This window comes from Erinaceus europaeus, chromosome 6 (genome assembly GCF_950295315.1).
Source record: "Erinaceus europaeus chromosome 6, mEriEur2.1, whole genome shotgun sequence".
Classification (NCBI taxonomy): domain Eukaryota; kingdom Metazoa; phylum Chordata; class Mammalia; order Eulipotyphla; family Erinaceidae; genus Erinaceus; species Erinaceus europaeus.
Window position 1 is genome coordinate 63,828,640 of NC_080167.1, and position 25,494 is coordinate 63,854,133.

The following is a 25,494-nucleotide window of genomic DNA, read 5'->3' on the forward strand; positions in this document are numbered from 1 at the left end:
GGGGGCCTGTTTCCACTCAAACAGAATGTGTGCACGTGACTTCCAGGCCTCTGAGCGGTCTCAGGTCTCAGTGCCCACCCGTGCCCACCCTGCCCACAGCCCTACCTCCGGATGGCCACGGTGAGCGCCTCGGGGGAGCTGGCACAAGGACAGATGACCTCCGGCCGCAGGCCCTTGCTCTGGAAGACATTGAGAAACGCGTCGCAGGAAGAAATAGACCCTGGAGTGAGAGAGGGGACGGGAGTCAGACAGCGGAAGCCACCTCCTGCCGACCACCCCATAGCTCAGCCTGTGAGGAACGAGGGTGTGGACACGGAGCAGCAGCGGGAGAGAAAACTACAACTTCTAGGTGCAGCAGTCGTGGTGAAAGAAGCCCTTTGCTGCGCTAGCCTGCATGGGGCAGAGTGTGCGGGACAGGCCCCAACCCCTCAGCAGCCTCCCACATATGTCCCCCAGGGACCCCACCCACTGTGAGAGACCTGCTCTGCAGAGTGCAGGTAAAACAAGGCCTGCACCATTGACTTGGGACTGGGGAAGCTGCCCTGTGCGTGGGTGCTACAAAGCTCAAGGACCTGGGTTCAAGGCCCTGGTTCCCACCTGCAGGGGCTGAAGCTTCATGAGTTATGGAACTGTGTTCCAGGTGTCTCTCCTCTCTGTCTCACGCTCTATCAAAAAGCAGCAAAGAAAAAAAACACCAAAATAATCAAGCTCGCAGGGCTTTGGGTCCCGCTGACAGGAGCTCTCCTCAGGGAGTGCTGGCAGCATCTGAGTAGTTTCTACATGAGCCACTTGAGCTACGGGATTTGACGAGGAAATCCTCCTGGAATGACTGACTTCCCACAGTGAAAGCCACAGGAGAGTCCAGTGACACTTCCTGAAGAGTCGTGGTCACTGGGCGGAGCTGCGCTCAGTCACCAGGACAGAGGTCAAGGCACCAGGGTGGGCACTCACAGGGATTGGCACCATCGGCCACGATCAGCATGCGCAGGGAGGACAAGTTGATGTCCCTCTGGTCTCTGTGAGCCACCAGCGCCCAGTGCATGTCCCGGGACTTGACACACGCCACCTTCGCTGGAGGAGAAGGGAGGAGTCAGCTGCGGGCAACCAGGGCGAGGGGGTGGGGGGAGCGGTGCCCGGCCCACGCACCTTTGTACTGGCAGACCTTCTGGATCCAGGACAGGGGGTTCACCTTCATCAGCGAGTAGGGGATGCTGATGACGTGCATCATGTTCATGACGCTCTGTGGAGGCAGACAGGTGTGAGGGCCCCGCCGATGACAACCCACTGCTGCTCTTGGGGACAGCTCTACGGGGGCCTGGTAGGCAGAGGCCCACCTGTGGGGGACCCCACACTTGCTCCTGAGGACAGTGCACAGGGCTGTGAGGGGGGGGGTACCTGCACACACGAGCCTGCCTGTGGAGCTGAGGGCCTGCACCCTGGGAGCCTAGCATGGACCTCCAAGCCCTGCCCGCCCCCGGGGTGGTGAGGCGGGTACTGGTCCTCAGGGGAACTTGAGGGAACACCAAGAGGGCTTCCAGGGGGGCTGTAATGAGGGTCCTTAAGCCAGGGGGACCCCACAGTGGGGAGCAAAGCCTCTGCAGCCATGGCTCAGAAACTTCCCAGAGCAAGGCTGGGTAGCTGACAGGAAGCGAGGATGTCACCAGAGCCTGTGATCCACAGGCACAGGGAAGAGAAGGTATCTGCTCCCAATCTGGGCTGAGTGCTGTGGCATCAGCATGGGGTCCCACACAAGTGAGAACTGCTAGCCTCTGGGAGCACTGCTCCTGGGGGTGACCTCTGACCTCTGTGGGTGACCCAGAGTGCTCTGGCCCCAGGTGCTCGGCTCCTGGACCTGACTCTGACCTCTGACTCTGCCCTGCTGAGCCCGTGCCTTCCTAGGGACTGCAGGGCACTCACCGTCAGGATGCCATGCCAGAGGCCCACGTCCTTCTTGAAATCCAGCACGTTCACGATCGTCTCAGCTGCACACACCAGAGACCCCACATCACAGCAGGCCAGTGTGGGTGGGCAGTCCCCACACCATCCCGTGGGATTCCGCAGCCTCAAGCCTTCCCCTCCAGACACCAGCAAGTGATGCCATGAGCCTCTGACACATGTGACAGGGTGATCTGTAGTCGTTCCTCCCCATGCACCCAGAATTCTCTTCACTTTCAGGGAGGAGGTGAAGCCTGGGTTGCTAAGCAATAAGGAGCAGGGCACCTGGAGGCTTCTTCTTCACTTGGATCCCCCTCAGAAGAGGAAACCCCTTCTCCAAAGGGTGCCAGAGAGCCTCTCCAGCAAGGGCCTCTCCTACCCATCCTGCTGTCAGCAGACTCCAGTCTGTGTTCTGTCCTGCCCTGCTCCCCACAAGAGTGGGCTGTCCGTCTGTGTCTGTCTTTCTGCCCAACTTAGCATACCCCCCCCCGTCCACATGGGTTTCAAGCTCACACTGATGACCCACTTTCTCTGGTTCTGGGGTGCTGCTGTCCTCAGGGACACTGGTGATGGCCAGGCCCTGAATCCTGGACTCCTAGAAGTACAGCCCATGCCACCAAGAACCCTGGATTCTAACTGGTCAGACGCTACTGTGGTCAAATAATGGACAGAAGGAAGGATGGATGACAGAGGGACAGAAGGATGGATGACTTGATAGGAGGGAGGGTGGCTAGATGGAGAGATAGAGATGATGTATGGATGCACAGATGGATGGATAGATGGATAAAGAGATGAACAGATGGATTGGAGGAGAGGTGTGTAGATGGGGATGACGGATGGATGGATGGATGGATGGATGGATGGATGGATGGATGGACGGACGGATGGGAGGATGAAGACAGATAGGAGGAAGGATGAATGAACAAGTGTGTGGATGGATAAGTCTCCCCAAACTTGAATTGGGGTCCCATGTCTGTGGCTGGGGGACCCCTAGAGAAAGGGGGAGCTGTGGATCAGTGAAGTGGTGAGGGTGGGGCCTGGTCCCAACAATGAGTCCTGAGAGAAGACACCCCCCCACCCCCCAGTGTTAGTGTGGAGCTCACTGGGAGAGTCTGTGGGACAGCAGGCCCCCCATGCCATTCGGAGGCTATTGCCAGTGGTGCCCCCCATGGGCCCCAGCCAGCGCCTTACCTTCTGTGTAGCCACAGGCCTGCGTGAGGGCCTGGCAGTGCGTAAGTAGCGCCATCCTCGTCACCGTCACCCCCAGGACGCTGCCATCCTTGCACGTCTTGTACTGAAAGGAGACGCAGATGGAGGGTGGGAGCCGGCCCCGCCTGCACCGGCCACCGTGAGGCCCAGGGCCCGGTGTGTGGCCGCCCAACCCCTCAGAGACTGACCTCAATGTAGGCCGTGTCATTGTTGGCATCTTTAATGTGCGGGAACCAGTCTCTGGGCGGCTTGGACAGGTGCTTGGACTCCGTGACAAACCACAGTAGCTTCGGCCACCCTGTCCGGGGGACAAGACTGATCAGCACGGCCCACGGCTGCAAAATGCCCTCCAGGCCCAGCTGGACACCTGGCCCTCGGCTCAGCCACATGTGGCCCAGGGCAGCGGCAGCGCCGCCAGGACCATGGGAGGTGGGAGGGGGTGTACTGGGCAACACAGAGACATGGGCAGAACCATGTGGACACCAACCCCAGCAGGGAGCACGCAGGAGGCAGCTGCAGGCAGGGCCCATGGCGGGTAGGGGACGGAGAGAGCTGCACGGCCACCTCCCGGGGAAGCTTCCACAAGGTCTGGGGGCCTGGCCACCACACACCTTTGAACTGCGGGATCTCTCCGGTGGGGCTCTTGGGCAGGCCCTTGTGGCAGGCGTCACTTGTCAAGGCCACCGTCACGCCACAGCTGCCCAGCAAGAAGCCGATCTGCTGGCTTCCTGCATCCTGAGAGGAAGGAAGCAGACAGGTGACGGCTCGGCCTCGGTGCTGTGGCAGAGAACCTCCCGGAACCAGGGCCAGGCTGCCACCCAAATGGGCTCGAACCCTAGCTGTGACCCCTGGTGACATGTGGCTGTCTGTATCCTCACGTGCAGGCAGCTGAGTGCAGGGCTGGCACGTGTGGGGGGAGGGGCAGGCTCACTGGAGCACCTATGTGGTGAGCATGTGTGTCTCAGCAAGGCACCTAGACACCCATGCCGATCCCTCAGACGCTCCCGGGGCTCCGGGCCACCTTGGATACTAAACGCTCCCCTACACACCCTGGATAAGCTGCACCTCTAAGAGGACCCACACCTTCCTAGACATCCCTGGACATCGAACATCTCAATTTAGACACCCCTGGGCATGCCACACCACTCTTCTGATATCCCTGAACACCTCACAGCCCTCCTCAGAGACCCCTGGACACCTCACAGCCCTCTTCAGACACATAGCACACCCCATGCCCTTCCTCAGACACCCCTGCAACACCGTGCCCTTCCTCAGACACCCCTGCAACTCCATGCCCTTCCTCAGACACCCCTGCAACCCTGTGCCCTTCCTCAGACACCCCTGCAACACCGTGCCCTTCCTCAGACACCCCTGCAACCCCGTGCCCTTCCTCAGACACCCCTGCAACCCCGTGCCCCTTCTCAGACACCCCTGCAACCCCATGCCCTTCCTCGGACACCCCTGCAACCCCATGCCCTTCCTTAGACACCCGTGCAACCCCATGCCCCTCCTCAGACAGCAGGTGCTTCTGACCACCTGGCCATGTCAGAGACTCCTCAACCCTCCCTGGGTCTGACTTAGCCAAACTACTCAGGGAATCCTGTTTTCTGGCTGCATCACTGATCGTTGACAAACATCACCTGGCACTGGCTAGTGGAGGAGACACGAGGCAGGTATGGGGCAGCCCCGCTCTCCATGCCCACCTCCTGGGGGCCAATGGATGGCAGGCTGTGGGCACAGGAAACAAGGCCACTAGTCCCTGGGTCACCGGGCCATGGTAGGCCCCTGCTCTTCCTGGGGGACAGCAGGGACAGGAAAACCAACCTCCAAAGCACATGCTCCCCTGAGAACCAGTTCCCCCGGGGAGTCCCCCAAAGCCACCACCACTGCAGTCACTGGCAGGTGTGGCCCCGGGGACCTGGGTGGCGCAGAGACGCTTCCCCAGTGGACGACCTCTATGGACGCCCAGCCCAGACTCCTCCACAAGGGCTTCAGGGGCGTCTCTCCTGACCTCACGTGGCACTGAGGATGGGCCCCAGTGGGAAGTCACAGCAGCCACCGCTGAGGGTGGGCCGTGCCGGTCACTGTCTAGGGACCAGGGGGCGTCCTCACCTTTCTTGTGAGCGGCACCTCGATGGGGACAGGCACAACCTCGGCCAGCAGGCAGCCATAGAAGGCCACCATGGAGGCAGCGGGGTCGTTGTTGGGGAACACCAGTGCCACCTGCAGGAGAGGGCCTTCAGCACAGAGCACCTCCCCACCCCACAGGGCCCTGGACATCTGGGGACAATGGGGCAGCCAGATCAGTGCTGCTACCACAGCCACGAACAGTCACCATGTGCCCCACAGTTCCAGGACCAGTGGAGGCTCCACAGACTGAAGTGTCTACTGCCCAAGGCTGGGCAGCATCAGTGACCACCCCCCACACACACACACCCCAGGCCAGGGGACAGGGACCACACATGGGAACCACACTCAGGGACAGGCGGAGTGGCACAGCAGAGCTGCTCCAGCCCCCAGTCTGTTGAGAGAGCAAGAGGGGAAGGGGAGAGAGCAGGGCTGACTGGGTGAACTTTGGGAGATGCCTGGGCAGAGTGGGAGGGCTAAGTATAGAGTTTAGAGGGACTGGCTGGCTGGAGTTTGAGGGGCTGGCTGAGGAGAGTTTGGGGGCGGAGCTGAGTCTGGGGACCTGGCTCTGGCACCAGTGGCATGAGGTCGGCACTCACCCTGTCTCCGGGCCGCACCATGGGTTCCTGCTTGGTCCCCAACTTGTGCAGGATGTTATAGGCGACCTTCATGCTCCGTGTCCAGAGCTTGCCTGCAGAGGCAGAGATGAGAGGCATCTTCAGCACAGGGGATGCGGCAATTCCACCACAGGGTGGCATCCTCTAAAGTCTACACATCACTCCTGGCCCTGGTGTGGACGAGACGCTGCGGGGAACTGGCCGGGGCCCCACAGCAAGCAGAGCGGAGACGCGGCAGCAGAGCAAGGAAGGGGGAGCAGAAACTGCCACAAGCAGAGCACCACAGTGACCAGTGCCCAGGAGAGGCATCCACGGAATCGGGGGAAGGTCTCCAGTAACAGGTCTCAGCAAAGCCGGCCGTGCTCACTGGGATCCCCACAAAGCCACGTGGCCTAGGGACCATGCGGCCACTGCAGGTGGCAAGGCAACACATTTCTATCAGCCCCAGACAGAAGCCCATGGTCCCCCCACATGCCCTGCCCAAGGTCCCTCAAGTCTTCGCTCCTAATACCCCAGCCCCAGACTTCAGACGGTCAGGAGAAAAATGCCAACTGAAAGATTATGACAAATACTTTCAATTTTATTTTGTAGTCTGGAATGTTAGACAAAATGTCACTAAGTGGGACTTAAAAATAAATAAATAAGCAAACAAACAAACAGGGGCTGGGTGGTAGTGCAATGGGTTAAGTGCACATGGCACAAAGCGCAAGGACCGGTGCAAGGATCCCAGTTTGAGCCCCCAGCTCCCCACCTGCAGGGGGGTCGCTTCACAAGCAGTGAAGCAGGTCTGCAGGTGTCTATCTTTCTCTCCTTCTCTCTGTCCTCCCCATCTCTCTTGATTTCTCTCTCTCTCTCCTATCCAACAACAACAGCAGCAACAACAATAATAACAACAGTAGACAACAAAAGAGAAAAAATGGCCTCCAGGAGCAGTGGATCTGTAGTGCAGGCACCGAGTCCCAGCGATAACCCTGGAGGCAAAAAGTAAGTAAATAACTGAGAGGCAGTGACCGGCTTTGGATGGAAGAGTCTTTTCCTGTTTGGGGCAGAAGCAGGAGGCTCTGTCAAACCTGGGTTTGACAAATCCAATGAACCTGACAATCCAATGGAACCTTGATTTTTTTTTTTTTTAAGTACCAGCTCAGATAAACTTGCAGGGTTCTGAGCCTTTCCTTGGCGAGGGTGCCTGCCTTTGCTCAGCACTGTCCAGCACTCCTACTCAGCATCGAATGGCCCGAGTGCAGCAGAAAGGCCTCCTGCTCAGTGACCAGGTGGACGCCCGCTGTCAGAGCCACCTGGGCAGCCTCTTCCTAGAAGAGGGAGCAGTGTAGGGCTCGTCTTTCAACTGTAAACGCTCTACTTCAACTTTGCAGCGTATTTTCATGTGGATTTTAATGACCAAAATCAAGGTGCGCTGTCTACCTGCTAGGGTCAGAGGTGTGGACCTTCATCCAGAGAAGGTATGTTCCCTGAAAAGCAGCCACTGGCTCATCGAAAATAACCCAGGGAATGACTGTTTTCTTTTCTTCTTTTCTTTTTTTGCCTCCAGGGTTACTGCTGGGGCTCGGTGCCTGCACAATGAATCCACTGCTCCTGGAGGCCATTTACCCCCCCCTTTTGTTGCCCTTGTTGTTGTAGCCTTGTTGTGGTTATTACTGGTGTCGTTGATGTTGTTCTTTGTTGGATAGGACAGAGAGAAATGGAGAGAGATGGGGAAGACAGAGAGGAGGAGAGAAAGATAGACACCTGCAGACCTGCTTCACCACCTGTGAAGCGACTCCCCCTGCAGGTGTGGGGAGCCGGGGGCTGGAACCGGGATCCCTACGCCAGTCCTTCCACTTTGCACCATGTGCACTTAACTGGCTGCGCTACTGCCCGGCTGCTGGAGCGACTGTTTTCTAAGGAAAGTACAAACATTGTGTGCCTCGAGATCTCTTGAATGTCAACAATATTAGGGAATTATGATGGCTGGGTAAACAAGAACGCGGTGCCTTCCAATCAACTGGCTGTCACTGAAAAAGATCAATGCCCTGAAAGGGGGGAAATCGATTTGATTACAGTCAGTTAGCGTCCTTCTGCTCTGTACAAGTTTCAACTTCACTCTCAGTCTGAACTATGAAGGCTGATCATTACCACCATCTCCTACAAAAGCCAGCCTACAATAGAGAGCTGGAAGTGGGCAAAACATACGTTTGGCACCGCTTTAGATGCGCACTTGGTCTTTTTCAAAGAGAAGCAGCGAGCAGACTGCTGATGCGGGAAAGGAGCATTGTGCCAGTCTCTGACTGGTTCAGGAGGCTGCAGAGCAGGCGAGAGAGCTGGCCTGCTCCACACCACCCGCACCCCACACCCAGACTGTCATCACTCCCAGGTTTGAAGCAGGTGCAGCTGAGGAGCCCCCAGCTCTCACACACTCCAGGAACAATACCTGAAGTCGACAGAGGAGCTGAGACGCATGTCAAACACCACACCCCCCAAAAGGCCATGAGGCGCTGGAGCAAGAGTGAAGCCAGGAAAGGCAGGGCAGGAGAAAGCAAGCTCACGGTCGCCTCCCTCAGAGCCGGAGCAGGGCCAGGGGACAGCCTGGCTTGTCCACCAAGGCAGGCAGGCAGAAACAGACACTCAGCCTGATTTGATTTTTTTTTTTTTATCACTGTGAGTCCGTGCTCCTTAGCATGCGCTGTAAATTTCTCATGGGAAGCGGGAAACATAATTATGTCAAAGCCATTTTTGCAAATCTGCTCACATCCCTTCGCCTCTCCATTTCCCACTAAAGATCAGAAATTTCTCAGCTGGGGATTTTGCTACACTCAGACTTGCAGGAAGCTAAATTCCGGAGTTGCAGAAAAAGCTACAAGACGTACTTTAAATAGTGGGGTCGATTATACCAAAGTCCTTGGAATTAAACAGCTTTTTTCTTTCTTTCCCTTCCTCTCTTTTTCTTTTTTCTTTCTTTCTTTCTTTCTTTCTTTCTTTCTTTCTTTCTTTCTTTCTTTCTTTCTTTCACTGGAGCACTGTTCAGCTCTGGCTTATGGAGGCGCTAGGGACTGAATCCAGGACCTCTGGTGCCTCAGGTATGAAAACCTGTTGCAGAAACCACTGGGCTATTTCTCCAGCCCCCGGAACAAATCTTATTTCCTGGCTTCTGTCTCCATCTCCTCATCTAGAGTAGTATTTGTGCAGGGACAGTCCCAGGCCTGCAGTTTTCCTCACACCAGTCGACAGACACCTTCATCTTACCTTCACGTGAATTTTAACCGCATCTGGAATGCGCTGCTTTCTCACATTTTCCAAGTAAAAACCAAGACTCACGCACAGCACATGCTAACATGGATGGTAAACATATGAGTAGAGACAGGCAATGAGAAGCAGACGCTGAGGTGGTCTGGAGCAGACACACTGCAGGGGTCGGCAGGCCTGGGGGTCAGCCCTGTGAGTTACCGTAAGTGAGGATGTACAGGGGCTTCCCGTTCGTGTCCATCGTGGTCAAGCATGGGGCCTTGGGCGAGATGGTCCCCCATCGCTGTAACGCAGCTTCTAAGGATGGGGGCCAATTTGTGACCACGCCCAGCTGCTCCCCACGCATGGCCAGCATCTGGGCTCCCTCTGGCTTCGGCTGGTTTGGATCTGGTTGTTGAACTAGGAACATTTGAACACAAAGGATTCAGACAGAAATGGCTCCCTGTCAGCATAACTGTTTCATTATGCTTTTTTTTAGTTTTGTTGTTGGTGTTGTTTTTACCAGAGAACTGCTCACCTCTGGCTTGTGGTGGTGCAGGGGATTGAACCTGAGACTTTGGAGCCTCAGACATGAGAGTCTCTCTGCGTAACCACGATGCTATCTAACCCCCGCTTCATTAATGCTTTTTAAAGAAACTAGAGACCAAGCCCGCAGGTGTGAGTCGGGAAAAATGGCCACACCTGGGACAGACAGAGGGCACCGCTCGCGTCAGTCCACAGAAGCTCCGGAGGACACAGCAGGCAGGACGCCACTGCCTTCAGCAACCTGGCTACAGCAGCTGGTCAAAAGCAGGTAGTGACACTGGCAGCTCTGAGTCAGAGTGCTGTTGTGCTGCTGACGCTTCGCCCTCAAAAGCCGAGAGGAGGACAGAGACCTGCTGTAGCCACTCCCAGCCCCAAGCTCTGCTGGGCATGCTTCCTCCACTAAAACAAACAAAGGGGTCTCTAGGGAAGCAGACCCAAAGCGCCCCCATGTGCACAGCGAGAAGCCAAGCATCTTCCTCTCCCCAATGGTGCCAGCCCGGCCTGGTACAAAGGACAGGGAGGGGCTGGCTAAGAGGAGTCAGGGTATCTCCCTTCCTCCATCTGCAGGGGGGCCAGGCACTCTGCATTCCCCTCCTCCACTCCTCCAAAGGTGCTGACTGACTTGTACAGGCCTCACGGGGAAGCTCGGCTCCTGGTCCTCCTCCACACCACTGTGGTGACCCCTGAATGGTAATGTGACTCTGGGGGAAGTACCACCAGTCACGGGGGTGGGGGGTGGGGAGCACTCACCTTCTAACAGCTCCTCAAAGTCATCCACAAAGAATTCCCTCAAGGGCGGCCGCTTGGGTCGTTTGAGGGTGTTGACAAGCTGTTGAATCTTGGCTGACACCCGGCTGCTCACCGGCACGCCTGTAAGAAGGGGCAGTGAGTGGAGCGGGGCAGTGACCACCCAGCTGGCGCTGGGCACAGGACATGGGGCACTGACTACCCAGCCAGCACTGAGCATGGGGACTGACCATTCCTGCCAGCACTGGGCATGGGCACTAACCACCTAGCTAGGGTCTGGGCTTGGGGTGCTAACCACCAGCCTGCAGCTGAGCAGGTACCGTCCATGCCAGCCAGGCACAGGGCACTGACCATGCCACAAACCCGAGCACAGAGCACACGGGGGTGGGGAGGGCACTGCTGAGGCTCTGGGGGTGCTGGCCCAGACTCACTGCTACCACTCAGGGTCCTGGAAGGAGGGGCCTTCAGAACAGCAGGAAGGAGAGTTATGTCCATCCCAGAATGCAAGCAGCTCATGGCTGTCCTGAGTTGGGCCAGGACAGGACAGCAGAGACCCCTGTGGGTGGCCAGGCTGCCAGGACAGGACCGCAGAGACCCCTGTGGGCGGCCAGGCTGCCAGGACAGGACCGCAGAGACTCCCGTGGGCGGCCAGGCTGCCAGGACAGGACCGCAGAGACCCCCGTGGGTGGCCAGGCTGCCAGGAAAGGACCGCAGAGACCCCTGTGGGTGGCAGGGCTGCCAGGACAGGACCGCAGAGACCCCTGTGGGTGGCAGGGCTGCCAGGACAGGACCGCAGAGACCCCATGGGTGACCAGGTTGCCAGGACAGGACCACAGAGACCCCCATGGGTGGCCAGGCCCCCAGGGCTTGACCCACAGCCCCCTCTCACCTGACGCAGGGCTCCATGAACCCTTCTGAGCAGGGTCCCTGCTCGTGAGCATGCTAGCCTGTCTACAGAGCTAGACATGACGTGTCCTCACGTCCCAGAGATGGCAGCAACTCAGAAAAATCTCTTATTTCCCCCCTTGACAAAATCCCTGCAGCATTTCCTTCCCTGTAAGAATTCAATCTTGGTTGGGTTGGGAGTGACCTGCCTTCCCTGAGCTGCCACCCTCTGTGGGAGGGGATGACCAGCGAGCTGAGCATCTGAGGAGGCACCCCGCAGGGGAGACACAGGCAGGGGTGGGAGGTGGGGGGTCTCTGGAAGGACAGGGGAGCCAGGGGGGCCAGCAGGGACTCTGCTGAGGACGTACCATCTCCAGTCTCCATGAGCTCGGCGTTGCCGTACTTTGGTGCCGTCCTAGAGGTGGTGGAGCCCTGGGGCCTCTCCACTTGGAGCGAGTGTTCTGAGGTGTAAGTGGTCACGTCAGGAGGTGCAGAGTGATTCTCTGTAGAGAAATGAAGCACATGTCTCTGATGACCACCAGGGTTTCCAAGCTGCCTGTCCTCAGAAGAACCAGCTGCTCAGGCCACTCCGTGGCTCGAACACAGGCACCGGGCACAACTCCGACTGACCATCACACAGGAGTCTGCTGAGCCAGCCGGCAGAGTAAAGCTGCCGGACGGTAGAGCAGAGGCCGGCAGCTGTGAGGCTGCTGGGCGAGGACTCAGGTTCTGGCCTGCACAGTGGAACCAACTCCCCAGCTTCCTCTAGTCCCGTGGGGGGGGACACACATCTGCCCTGACCGGTCCTGAACACACTTCATCTGACCCCACACGGTTCCCCAACTCGCCCTGGCTCTCAACACCTGCCCTGACCTGAAGCACTAACGCCAGACAGTGAAGTCTAAAGCAACCTGGACAGGGCAGTCACCTGGTGGACATCCGGCCAAGGGAAATGCATGCCAGTCCACACGCGAGCCATGAGCATTGCTGGTGATCCTGCAGGGACCCGCCAGGAGTCACCTCCACCTCCAGACTTCACACAACTCCACTGGAGACGTGCAGCAAGGCTGTCTGCTCTGCTGTTTCCGCCCTTCATGTGGGAGGCATGCCTCCCTTCCCTCATTGTCTGGAGCACATTCTGGTGTCCGCGCGCAAGGCTGGAGGCATCCTTCCTGGGTGAGTGCCAGAGAGGGCTCACTCCAGGCCTTCCAGAAGTGCACCAGGAAGGGGACTATCCTCAGGTCACTGCCAGCGTTGGGTGTGTGGGATACACAGACGCAGTAGAAGCAGAGGCATAGGAGAGCAGCCTCCCTGGCCTCACTCGGAGACGTGCGTCCTCAGCACCCTTTACAGGGCAGGGGTTTCACCCCAACCACATAAGGCCCAGCAGCCTCGTGCAGCCCCTGCCGGGCTTTCCTGCCTAGAGGTCAGAAACGGTTCTCTGCACGCTCAGTGGCTTGTGCAGGTGTGTGGTGCTTCTGCCTGATCCCTGAAATCCCGCTTTTGGAGACCCCAGCAGGTCCAGTGCAGCAAGCTGCCTGGCTCGGTGCCGGGCGCCAGGCGCTTTCCATTCTTCTCTCTCAGCAAAGTTTCAAGTCAGGTTGCAACTACTTACTTTCTGGTTTTTCTTTAGGATTTGAAGAACATTCCCAGCTAGTCTAGGGACTTCACTCTGTGCCAGAACAGAAGCCAATGCAACATCTGGTATTCAAGAGCTGTGTGGAGGCTCCACAGAGACACACGAGCATGGGGACCCGGCTTCAGTGGACACACCATTCTCTCTCCTGTGCAAAACTGTGCCCTGAGCTAGAGCTGGGGCCAGTGACGCCCATGCTCACGTCTGTCTCACCAAGAGATGCTGAAAACCCCACGTGTGCAAACTAAGCCCAACACATGTGTGCAAGGCTGGGATGCAAGCAGGCGAGGGCATTCCACACCCACCCTGTCCTCGCAAGCCACTGGGCCAGGTTCCAAGCTCAAACCACAGAGAGAGGAGCTTCGGCACCTGAAAATGCTCACAGGGGCCAGGGTGAGCTCAGCTGGTAAAGCACACGCTGTACCATGCTGAGGACCCGGGTTTGAGACCCAGGCACCACAGGAAGCACCGTGCACAGGAGGGGGTGAGGCAGCGCTGTGGTGTCTGTTCTGACTCCTCCCTCATCTCCCACTCTGTACCTGGAAAGAAGACGTCAGCAGAGGCCAGGGGGGCACTCACCTATGTGCGTCTGGGCCATGACGTCCGCCAGCCTGTGGGCGGCGCCGCTGCCCCCACTCTGCGTGGAGGAGGAGGAGGTGGTGGAGGTGGTGGAGCCGTGGATGGCCTGGCTGATCCAGTGCTCCATGTTGATGCTGCCCTGGCTGGACGTGGGCGTCCCTTGCGAGTCACCCTGCACGGAACCCTCATCTTCTGAACCCGAGGACGTGTCTGTGGAGAAGGGGGCAGATGAGCACCAGAGCTCAGGGGCCATGGTGAGAGAGAGAGCAGAGCCTCAGGCATGGTGTGAAGAGAGGGGAGCAGAGCTGGAACCGTGGAGAAGGAGAACCAGCACATCCCACACGATGACCCACACAGCTCTTTTCTGAGCACCTGGAACTGCTGGACAGGAACAGAGACACAGACTGCTCAAGCAATGACCTGCCTGAAAAGCCCTTCAGTGTGCAGGGGACTGACATGACAGTGTGGGACAGGAACACACGTGCCCACGTCCACACTCTGAAGTCTGGGGAGAAGCTTACAGAGGGGCTGAGGGTAGCGTCTGCTAAGAAACGCTGACCTCTGAGGTGTTTCAGAGTCTGCTGAAGGCCAGCAACATCTGGTCCCCTCCCTGGGCGGGAGGAGCGTCTGTAGCTCAGACCTGAGAAGGTGTGTAGCAGGGTGAGAGGAAGCGAAGAGCTGAGGGAGCAGGCTGCCCAGGGCTCTGAAAGTCTCGCATAGCTGCAGGTCTCCACCGGGGGCTGGAAAGGGTGCCGTCTGCACAGCCACACACACAGGTGCACAGGGCCGGGCAACTCCCTTCCCAGTGAGTCTAGAGAAGACAGCTTCTGTCTACAGTGATGATTCTGGAAACTCAGCCTGGCTGACTGAGCTGGGGGATTTGGGGGTGGGGCGGAGAGGCTCCCTCACCCGGGGGTGCTGCACTGGGGGCCTCCTTGACCTGGGGCTGCTGCACAGCGGCCTCACTCACCTGGTGGCGTGTAGGCATCCATGGAGGTCTGCACCACCAGGGACCGGCGCTTGGAGGGCATAGGCACGGCCATCTTCCTCTCCTTGTGCTTGGCCAGCGCAGCCTGCACGGCCTCCGTGTGCACGTCTGCGACAAGAAGCAGCCGGTCACCCTCTGCCTCATGGCCTGAGGGAGCAGTGCCCCAGGAGGGGGAGCTGGGAGCGGCTGGCAGAACAGGCCACGCCCAAGGCAGCTGCACACGGCCCTCACTTGCTCTGCGGCCCCAGCACCTGAGCATCTGGGGAGTCTCCAGACTTCACCCCTTGCTCTGCACCCTGTGGGAGCTGGCCGGCACAAGGCTGTCAGTGGTGGCCTCACAGGCACCTTCCAGAGTTGGCACCCAGCACCGGGCTTTTGGCCCTTAGGGCTCATTCCTATGAAACTACCATGAGCATTCACCTCTGTGAGGCTGTGAGATCTAGGGACTCCAGTCTGACTGAAATACAGAGGCCTGGAGGCCACACCAAAGGGAGACAAGGGACCAGAGCTGGGCATCCACTCTGCAAGAGAAAGCCATTGTGGCCTGGCTTTTCTCAGAATAATCAGGGATCCAGGCCAATACACTCAGCCACGATGGTCAGAGAGCGTGGCAGGCGATGCAGCCCAGGGATGCGGGGTGGGGAGGCTGATCCCCGCTCCTCTGACACACCGAGGCCAGGCTGGGGCACAGGCAGGCAGGAGTGGGATCCGAGGCCAGGGCACAGTCAGCCGGTCTCACTCCTTCACTGCAGTCATTTGATCGGGGCTCCCCGTAACTCTGAGGTACCCAGGGAGGGAAAAGATGGCACAGTGGAGCCCTGAGTGTCACAAAGGCCCTGCCCGGAGCAACTTGTGTGTGGAGGGCTGAACTCAGCAGCTGACTAGAGACACCATGTCACTAGACAGCAGCAGATGGACTGCCCTCCCTAGGTCCAGTGGTGCCCAAAGCCGGAGCCAGCCATCCTCAGAGCCACAATGGACAGGCCACCCCGGGCTCAGCTATCCACCTCTCAGGCAGCCCCTGCACAGGCTCTTCCCCACCTGGGAGCTGCCTCAGGAGGACCGCCAGCCCCTCCGTCACCTGCTGAGCGGGGACCAGCATCCAGGCTCCAGGGCGGACCCCAGCAGCACCTCCCACCCAGCATGAGCTCAGCTGTAGACACACAACACTGGCTGGATGACCGAGCAGGAGAGATGACACAGCAGCCACGAGCCATGAGCCTCAGGACAGAGAGGGACACGGGTGGCAGCATCGAGACCCTGAGGGCCACTGTGCCAGAGTCCTGTGACCTGGAGCGTGTCAGACAGCCAAGCCTGGCCTTTGACTGGGCAGGGTATTGCCGTCTATCTCCTTAGAAACAAACCAGACAGAGAGAGGAGAGACACCATGGCACCACTCCACCACCCACACAGCTGCCCCGTGCTCGCAGGCTTCATACAAGTAAAGCGCACACTTCATCTGCTGAGCTGTTACCTGTCCCATATCTCCCATTTCATCAGTGGCTGGACCCTGGGCTCTACACACAAGTTACAAAGCCAGGAACACCCAGGGGTTGGGTTATGGCCAATGACAGATAAGAGGCTGGGGACATAGCACTGTGGGTATGCAAAAAGACTTTCATGCCTGAGACACCAAAGGTCCCAAGTTCAATCCCCAGCTCCACCATAAGCTGGAGCTTAGCAGTGCTCTGATTAGAAGAAAAAAAAAAAAAAAAAAAACCCAAACCAACCAACCAACCAAGCAGATCATGCAGGACGTCTGCACAGCACTAAACTCCTGCCCACTCACTCAGCTGGCCACATCATGAGAGTACATTATTCATCATGGCAGTCTTACACAGCTGCTGGAATTGTCATTGGTTGTCGTATAAAGTCTTTGATCTTACCACACACAAATCTTTTGGATTTTTTTCCTTTTTTTTCTTTTGTCTTTCTTTTCCTCTAGGTTTACTGTTGGGGCTTGATGTCTGCACAACCACCAACGACTACTGTTCGTGGCATGTTTCCTTTTTGGGATTTTAAGTAGAAGGTGAGAGACAAGGGGGTGGGAACACAAAAGGGAAAGGGGCAGGGGAAGGAGAGAGAGACCAGCAACACTGCTCTACGGCTCATGAAGCCCCCCCCCCCAGATGACCAGGGGCTTCAGCTCAGGCGCTGGCGTGTGGCAGTCTGTACATTCTACTGGGCCAGCCACCACCTGGCCCCACTTCTATTCTCACGTCCACTGCCAGTGACAGGACTAGGCTCAGTCTCTGTTCAAACAACACTGAGCCATCAGCCAGTGTTCCTTACGCCTGATGGCCTGCAGTTCGGGGATTTCTCTGTAGATAACATCCTCCCCCCGCCCCCCTTTCTCACACTGTCCCTGTGTCCTATTGATCAAGACCTCCATCCCAGAATGAATGGGGAAGGCCAGCTTGATATCTTTGAAATTGTATGCTGTCACTTTTACTTCTTCAAGGTTGGCTATGACTTGAATTTGAAATGGTCTGTATCTGGTACATGTTTGGCGAGAAGCTATTCAGCCACTGTTTCCATCTATGTAGTGGACATGGAACTGTTTCTTTTTAAAATAAGGAGGGAGTCGGGCGTTAGTGCAGTGGGTTAAGCGCACGTGGTGCAAAGCGCAAGGACCAGCATAAGGATTCCGGTTTGAGCCCCTGGCTCCCCACCTGCCGGGGGAATCGCTTCACAGGTGGTGAAGCAGGTCTGCAGGTGTCTTTCTTTCTCTCCCCATCCTCCCCTCCTCTCTCCATTTCTCTCTGTCCTATCTAACAATGACGACATCAATAACAACAACTACTACTACAACAACAATAAAAAACAAAGGCAACAAAAGGGAAAATAAATAGTTTTTTAAAAAATAAAAAATAAGGAATCTGATCTGCTTAGGCCTCCACCCAACCCCCTAATTCCCTGCATAATCTAGTTCCATCTGGCCTCTGCTCTGTTCCTCTGTTTCAACGTTTATCAGTCTTTTCAAAACCCAGTTTTGCCTTCACTGCCGCTCCTCCACGGCCCAAAAGACCCCCAGAAGTCTCCCTCAGTCTGCCTTTCCCAGAAGCTATGAGCTGAAGCCTTGCAGACTGGCTTCTTCCACTGAGCCCTGTGTCTCCCAGGTTTCTGTGTCTTCAGACCTGAGGGCATATCTGCTCTTCATCCAACTGTCCCATTGTTTGAAGTCCCCCACAGCTGTTCCTTCATGGCCCACGGGAGAAGCTGTGGTGGTCCTGTCTTACCTCTGGCCTTAAGTCATTCATGCCTTTGGAATTTTTTTAAAAAATATTTATGTAAAATATATTATGTAAAATATATTATTATGTAAATTATATATTATTATGTAAAATATATTAATAAATATTTAAAATATTTATTAATATATTTTAATATATTATGGATTTTATGTACACTCCTAGCAAAATGTAGACATATAAATCAGTAGTTAATTAATATGAGAGGGGGAAATCAATTGTATGTCTCAAAGTTTCTCAAAAGACAAACTGAATCTTTTTAATATATAGGCTATGTATTTGATATGCGGACTCTCTCAAAAGCCTAGACCAAGTAGATTAGAAGCTTCCAATAGCACAGCTATATACAAGATACTGGGTACTGTACAGCAAACCATAACAAAGGGACTTTTCAAAGTTAACCCAATTAACAAATAATGTGATAATAATATTAACTATTGATTGTCTTTTTGAACCCTAAGACAGCAGGAACCTCACATCTTCACTATAGAGCCCCTACTTCCCCCAGTCCTGGCACCCTTGGATAGGGCCCACTTTCCCGTATGCATCTCCCAATCCAAACCAAATAATATTGCATCCGCCGATCACAACCTAACCAAAGCAACGATTGCCATCTCAACATGCTTCACCTCAGACTGTATCCAGAGACTTCACGTGTGGAATGACAACACTTCAGCTTCATTACTCGGGTGAGACCTTTCCTTTAACAGTACACTCTAATTTCATCTCAGGTAGTTCACTTTCTAACAAAGTCCCATAACCTAGATATACACCAGTTTCTGTGAGAGAGAGCTTATGTGCACACGTATCCATAAACTACTGCAAAATATATACCTGAAAGCAGGATTACACTAGAGTTTGCAGTGAGTACCTCCCTAACACTTCCTCTCCACTATTCCAAGCTTGGGATCCATGATTGCTCAACAAATTGTTTGGCTTCATATGTTAACTCTCTTTTCAATCACCAGGTTCCAGATGCCACCAGGATGCTGGCTAGGCTTCCCTGGATTGAAGACCCCACCAATGTGTCCTGGAGCTCAGCTTCCCCAGAGACACACCCTACTAGGGAAAGAGAGAGGCAGACTGGGGGTATGGACCAACCAGTCAACGCCCATGTTCAGCGGGGAAGCAATTACAGAAGCCAGACCCTCTACCTTCTGCAACCCTCAACGACCCTGGGTCCATGCTCCCAGAGGGATAGAGAATGGGAAAGCTACCATGGGAGGGGGTGGGTTATGGGGATTGGGTGGTGGGAATTGTGTGGAGTTGTACCCCTCCTACCTTATGCTTTTGTTCACTAATCCTTTCTTAAATAAAAAAATTTAAAAATTAAAAAAAAAATATATATATATTTATTTAATTTTGTTGCCCTTGATTTTTTTATTGCTGTCATCGTTGTTGGATAGGACAGAGAGAAATGGAGGGAGGAGGGGAAGACAGGGGGAAAGAAAGATAGACACCTACAGGCCTGCTTCAATGCTTGGGAAGCGACTTCCCTGCAAGTGGGGAGCTGGGGGCTCGAACCGGGGTCCTTACGGTGGTCCTTGCACTTTGCACCACGTGCGCTTAACCCGCTGTGCTACCGCCCGACTCCCTGGCTTTGGGTTTTTGTTGTTGTTTTTGTCATCAGGGTTAGCCCTGGTGACTACAGGACAACTCCTGTCACTCCCAGGGACCTTCTCCCTCTTTTTTCTTATACACAGGATGGGAGAGGGAGAAGGGGAGAGGGGGAGAGGGGGAGAGGAGGAGAGGGGGAGAGAGGGAGAGAAGGAGAGAGAGAGAGGGAGAGAGAGGAGAGAAACCTGCAGCTTTGCTCCACTACTCATAAGCTTCCCCCTCCTCTAGGTGGGGACTAAGGGCTTGAACTCAGATCCTCACATATTAACATGTGGTCTACCAACTTCACTGGTCTTCTCACAGAGCTAGGTCCTGGTACCATGGAGTTGATGTCCACACTGCCCCCTGCCTGCCAGTGTCTCCATTCTGAAGGAGGAGTGGGGCCCCCCGTCAGAACCACCTGTCACGGCAGCCTCCTCAGGCCTCTCTGGCTCATTTCCACAGACTGCCATTACTGTGCCCACATTAGGGACTGTTCTGTCTTCTTGGAGTGAAGACACTCTTCATCATCATGAACGGCCTCTCTAAACACTGGTCATCCTCCCCGGCCCCCAAGTCTGTTCCTTATGCAGTGAAAGCAACATCCGCTTTCTGAAAGAACAAACAGCGTGGATGGTCTTTCCCTGTGAATTATTTAGCTTCTCTGCTAATTCATATCCTGGGGTGGCTACCTGGCAGAGTAGGTGTGGGTGGTGGCCTGCACTCTACATGGTGTTGTCACGCTGCTGATGTTCACAGCGACCACTGAACGCTCTGGATTAACACAGACGACTCCCACGAACTCCCTCCTTGGGGAGTGAGAGCACGTCTCGCACCTCCATGCTAGTTCATCCTGTCATCTTCTCATGCTGAGAGCCCGGTGTCGTCTTTATCCCCTGCGCCCTCTCCCGGGCCACTCTTTTATCTTCTCATGTCTCCTTTGTGTGGATTCACGCTGTAAGTTAAATTCTTATTTCTTCAATTTCCAGGAATTCTTTTCTGTGACGTAAGTACTTCAGGCCACAATTTCTAAGTACTGCTTCCCTGTATCCCAGTTTCTGATGAACCATCTTTTCACCTGCAACCAGCAGCCAGCGAATGGGCCCTGCTCTCACCCCAGGCCTGCCACACGACCCTCCGGAAATGCACGTCGCCTATGTCACCTCTGCAGGATAAAGAGGGCGCACAGAGGCCGGGAGATGCCTTGTCCACAGAGCTCATACTACTGTGTGCAAGGACCTGGGTCCGAGCCCCTGGCACTACATGGGAGCACTATGCAATGGGAAAGCTTCATGAGCAGTCTCGTTCTCTCTCTCTCTCTCTCTCTCTCTCTCTCTTCCTCAACCCAAGTTATTTTTTTTTCGCATTTGTTTTATTTGATAGTAGAGATAAATCAAAAGGGAAGGGAAGGAAAGAGAAGGAGAGACACCTAGGCACTGCTTCACCAGGGAAGCTCCCCCTTACCCCCCTTGCAGGAGAACTGGAGGCTTGAACCCAGGTCCATGGGCATGGTAATGTGTGTGCTCAACCAGGTGCATAAACACCTGACTCTCCTCTTCGTATTTTTCAAGAGCTCGCTGGTGGGATTGCACAGGTGTGAAGTCCTGGCAACCACCACCACCACCACCACCACCACCACCAAAAAAGCAAGAAGAAGCAAGCAAGCATGGACAGTGTCAAGGCAACACATATTTCTCTGTGTTGCACGGAAACTCGCTCCTCCACCTCCAACCACCACAGGACAGGTCAAAAGAGAGCAGAAGGGCAGGCGCTGAGGCTTTACCTGAATTCCCACTCAGAGGCCCCATTTTGGCTGCCATCTGCACCGTGGATTCTGAGAAGCTGTAGTTTTCTCTTTCAGTCCACCAGCGCCATAAGCAAATGTGACAGTGGGCAAGGAGATGGTTTACCCAGTAGAGTGCACATGTTACTATGCTTGAAGATCTGCTTCAAGCCCCCAGCCACCACGTGGGAGCACCACCAAGGGATATAGCAGTACTGCCATCTCCCCTCTTCCTGTCTGTCTCTCCCTTCATTGCCTCTTATCCTCTCTCTAAAAAAGAAACAAAATTCCACTGAGAGCCGTGGAAATATGCATACGTGGAACAAAGAAAAAAACAAAGCAGAAAAAAACAGTAGAAAAGAGAAATTATGTTCTTAAGTCTCACAGGAATGGTTCTCAGACACTTCGGTAAGTCAAGTTTAAGCATCAACACTTGTGGGAAATATCTGAAAGCTTTTGCTGAGAGAGCTAATACTTAGGTGTCTGTCCATGAGACAGAAAAGTAGGAAACATTTCCTCAAACACACGACCTCCCAGGTGGATGCAGGCTCCCGGGGCTCAGCCAGAAGACATGCCCACTGTACATACATCTGTGTGTGTGTGGGGGGGGGGGATGTCCAGGCTTGAAGCAGACTCACACACCTTCCCACAGGTCTCAGCTCCCATAGAACATGTGTCCACACGTGTACACACACACACACACACACACACACACACGGGGATTTTGAAATGGTCTACTCATAGCAGACCACAGTGAGCTCTAAGACAACACAAACCTCAGGCTTTCTTTCCTAGGACTTTCAGTTGAGGGAAAGAACATTAAAATAGGTAGACTTTTTAAAAGCTCTAATTTAGATGTTATTAAGTTGAATAATCTAAGTAACTAATGACAGAGTTTGCCATTTTCTAGGCACTCAACAAACGCTGCTCACTTGTTCACTCTCCAAATCAAATTTAAGTTTCCAAGGAAAGTTATCTAAAAAGACGAGAATGTAGGCTATTACACAGAATTCCAGTAAGTGCTCATTACAACGGAAGGCCAACAGCTCAAAAATGAAATGGAAAAACAAGGGCCAGGAAAGATTAGATTTGAGGCTCAATCAATGACGATATTGACTGTTAATTAGGTCAACTACCTAAGACATAATAGAGTTACATCCTCACTGCTACAATTTGGTCATTTAAGCAACCAAAGCAAGTCTACTGCACGCTGGCCACAGATCTCCAGGAATGGTGGACCCTGGGGATCACATGTCTTCTTCCCAGCTGGCTCAGAAGGTCTGAAACATGTACTCTGGGAATGGACAGCAACGAGGTCTACCCTCCCCATCAGAAAATAACTGACCATAGAGTTATATCAGGGGGTGAGAATGGGTGGGCGGGGGGAAGAAAGAGAGAAAGATATATATATAGAGAAAGATCGTTCATGAAACCGGGAAAAACAGCAATGAGAATGAGCTGACAAGTGAGCCTTCCACACCAGCCTAACAATGACCCTGGGTCCCACAGTTGTTGGGATTGGGGGGGGGGGGGCGCACAGTGCCAGTCACAGAAAATGAGAATCCCACTAAGAATCCCCAAGATGCAGAAGAAGCCACAGGGAAGCTGCTTCCAAGTACAATCAAGGCATCATTTACTCAGAGTGGAGGGTGTGGGTCTAAGCATTAAAATCAGAGGTGTGGTAGGGAAGCGGGCGGTGACACACCCAGCAGAAAGCACGTGACATTCCTTTCATAGGATTCTCTAATTCCATTCCATGTGGTTCACTTCATAATAAAGTCCCAAAAGCGAGATACAGACCAGGTCCCATGAGATAGGGCATATGTGCACATGTATCCATAAATCAGGGCAAAATATATACCTGAAAGCAAAAGTACACAATAGTCTGCAGTGAGTCAGTATCAAGTTCATAATGAAATAGTGTCATTTAGACTTAAGATACCCTCCTCACCTTACTTCCTATCACACTTCCCTCACTCACTCCAAAGCTAATCTTATCAAAGCAAGGACTGCAAAAGCTGAATAAGGGCAAGAGACTGGCATACTTTAATGATGACTCTTTAGTCACTATCAGGCCACCCCATCAGCTGGGGCCCTAGTCGGGGAGTCCTGAGATTCCCAAACAGACATGATGGGCCTGGACCTCAAATAAATCCCTCTCTCCATGGTTACTGGTCATCTCTATCAGGAACAACAAAATAGACCCCTGTGTGGGCCCCCCATAGGACCTTGCCCTCAACTTGGATCAACAACGGCAGAGAATGTTCCATCCTCCGAAGGGCAGCTGGACTACCTAAGCATACTCTATGCTACACCTGAGGAAGATGGGTCCTGACACTGAGGCAGCTTGGAACGTTCCTACTCATGACCACAGAATGTGAGCTCAGATCTACAGGGATGCAGAGATCACATAGGCTCCTAAGCTGAATATGGGCCCCAGATCAGATAAAATCGATGGGGTTTACAGTCAACGATATTTAAAAGCCTTTCCTATATTTGGGAGCTACTCTCTTCCCTGATCCAGCTTTCTGGTCCTTTTTCCAGCCATGACATCATCTCCCCAGACAATAACTTGAATCCACCTGCATATCAGATGTCAGGCTCAGGGGAAAAAAAGAAAAAGAAATAAATTGTATAGCCACAGGCCCTTTGAAATATAACTAAAATAGGCCTGTTAGCTATCTACAAAATAGAGGACCCCTCAACTCTTCATCTGCACTATTCCAGCCTTTAGGTTCATGATTAGTCAACAACTTATTTGGCTTTGTATGTTAACTCTCTTTTCAACCACCAGGTTCCAGATGCCAGAATGATGCCAACCAGACTTCCCTGGACAGACAACCCCACCAATGTGTCCTGGAGCTCTGCTTCCCCAGAGCCCTGTCCCACTAGGGAAAGAGAGAGGCAGACTGGGAGTATGGACCGACCAGTCAACGCCCATGTTCAGCGGGGAAGCAATTACAGGAGCCAGACTTCCACCTTCTGCATCCCACAATGACCCTGGGCCCATACTCCCAGAGGAATAAAGAATAGGAAAACTATCAGGGGATGGGAGGGGATGGGATACGGAGTTCTGGTGGTGGGAACTGTGTGGAGTTGTACCCCTCTTATCCTATGGTTTTGTCAGTGCTTCCTTTTTATAAATAAAATAAAAGATAATTTAAAAAAGAAGAAAGAAAAGAAAGTACATGACAGTGTGCAAAGACCCAGGATCAAGCCCCTGGTCCCCACCTGCAGGGGGAAAGCTTCACAAGCGGTGAACAGTACTGCAGTCTCCCTCTCTCTCCCCTGCCAACTTCTCTGTCTCTATCTGAAATGAGGAAGAATATGAAATAATAAGACTTAAGGTGTGGAAGGTCATTCTCTGTGACAGGCTCTGTCATTTCCCACAGCGTTCTCTGCAGGGAGGGCTTCTGGGAAAGTCCGCAGTCTCTAAGCTGGAGGGACCCTCACTAGCAAAGGCAGAAGTGCTGTCTGCACAGCTGGATGCCCGGCGTCCAGTGCCCCCCACCCCCACCTCATGCTCCCTGTCAGCTCAAGGTCCCAGTGCCATGCTGCAAGCATACTTCAACCCCAGGCACCCAGGGTCCTTGCAATCCCTCTGTCTCTAGACCAAAGTCTAAATCTGCTCATGCCTCAGCCCCAGATCTGCATGTGGCAGTCAATCATTTTAAGGTAACACCCAAACCCCCAAGCTTGGTGTTCAAGACACCCTCGAATCTGCTTCCCTAAAAGTCTTGCCTTTCCCCAATTTGCTCTGCTGACTCCCCTCCCTTCCCCCAAACTACCATGTGGATAATACTTCAGGATCACTGCAAACAACGAAACACAACAAAGAACCCTCCCCCTCCTCGTGGACAAGGTTCTTGTGATGGACAGACGGTTGTATCGGGGCTGAGCAGTCAGTTAGGTGGACAGACGGCAGATGATGAGGGAGGAGAGAACAGTGCTGCTTTATCACCAGATCCTTGCTGTGGACTCACAGGGTCCCCTTGCTGAGTAACACAGGAGGAAGTGCCTCGCCAGGTGGTCTGGGTGGTGCCCACAGAAGCCTCACCATCCTCCTCAGACTGCACCACAGTCCAGCACCAGCACTGACACCAGCCTGGCTGGCAGCCCTGCCTGAAAAGCTCTCCTTGGGGAGGCAGGAAAAGGGTGGCGATGTTGGAGAACACTCTCCCTCGAGCACTGGAGACTCCGCTGCAGGGCCAGTTTGCTGGCGTGAAGTGCTGGGAGGCAGGAGTGGAGTGACTGTGCCGGCACCGACATACATAGTTGGGGCCTGGAGCACCAGACGCCAGGTACCCGCTGCCCTCAGTCGGCACACTGCCAGGATCACCGAGGCTGAGGGGAGAGAGAAGGCAGGCCAGCCAGGG

At 54.4% G+C, this 25,494-nt stretch overlaps 1 protein-coding gene across 4 annotated transcripts in view; it reads right to left on the reverse strand.

The window, feature by feature from the left end:
• DIP2C (disco interacting protein 2 homolog C) overlaps positions 1 to 25,494 on the reverse strand; it is a 114,629-nt gene that overhangs the window by 16,278 nt on the left and 72,857 nt on the right. For all 4 annotated transcript variants that reach the window (XM_060192371.1, XM_060192372.1, XM_060192373.1 and 1 more), the window contains 14 exons: positions 14,471 to 14,596; positions 13,501 to 13,710; positions 11,654 to 11,788; positions 10,404 to 10,523; positions 9,330 to 9,527; positions 5,871 to 5,962; positions 5,257 to 5,367; positions 3,756 to 3,879; positions 3,333 to 3,442; positions 3,127 to 3,229; positions 1,918 to 1,982; positions 1,147 to 1,240; positions 952 to 1,071; positions 106 to 220 (listed from right to left, as the gene is read on the reverse strand). In XM_060192371.1, coding sequence (XP_060048354.1) covers positions 106 to 220; positions 952 to 1,071; positions 1,147 to 1,240; positions 1,918 to 1,982; positions 3,127 to 3,229; positions 3,333 to 3,442; positions 3,756 to 3,879; positions 5,257 to 5,367; positions 5,871 to 5,962; positions 9,330 to 9,527; positions 10,404 to 10,523; positions 11,654 to 11,788; positions 13,501 to 13,710; positions 14,471 to 14,596 — 1,723 coding nt within the window. The remainder of the gene's footprint in view (positions 1 to 105; positions 221 to 951; positions 1,072 to 1,146; positions 1,241 to 1,917; positions 1,983 to 3,126; positions 3,230 to 3,332; positions 3,443 to 3,755; positions 3,880 to 5,256; positions 5,368 to 5,870; positions 5,963 to 9,329; positions 9,528 to 10,403; positions 10,524 to 11,653; positions 11,789 to 13,500; positions 13,711 to 14,470; positions 14,597 to 25,494) is intronic.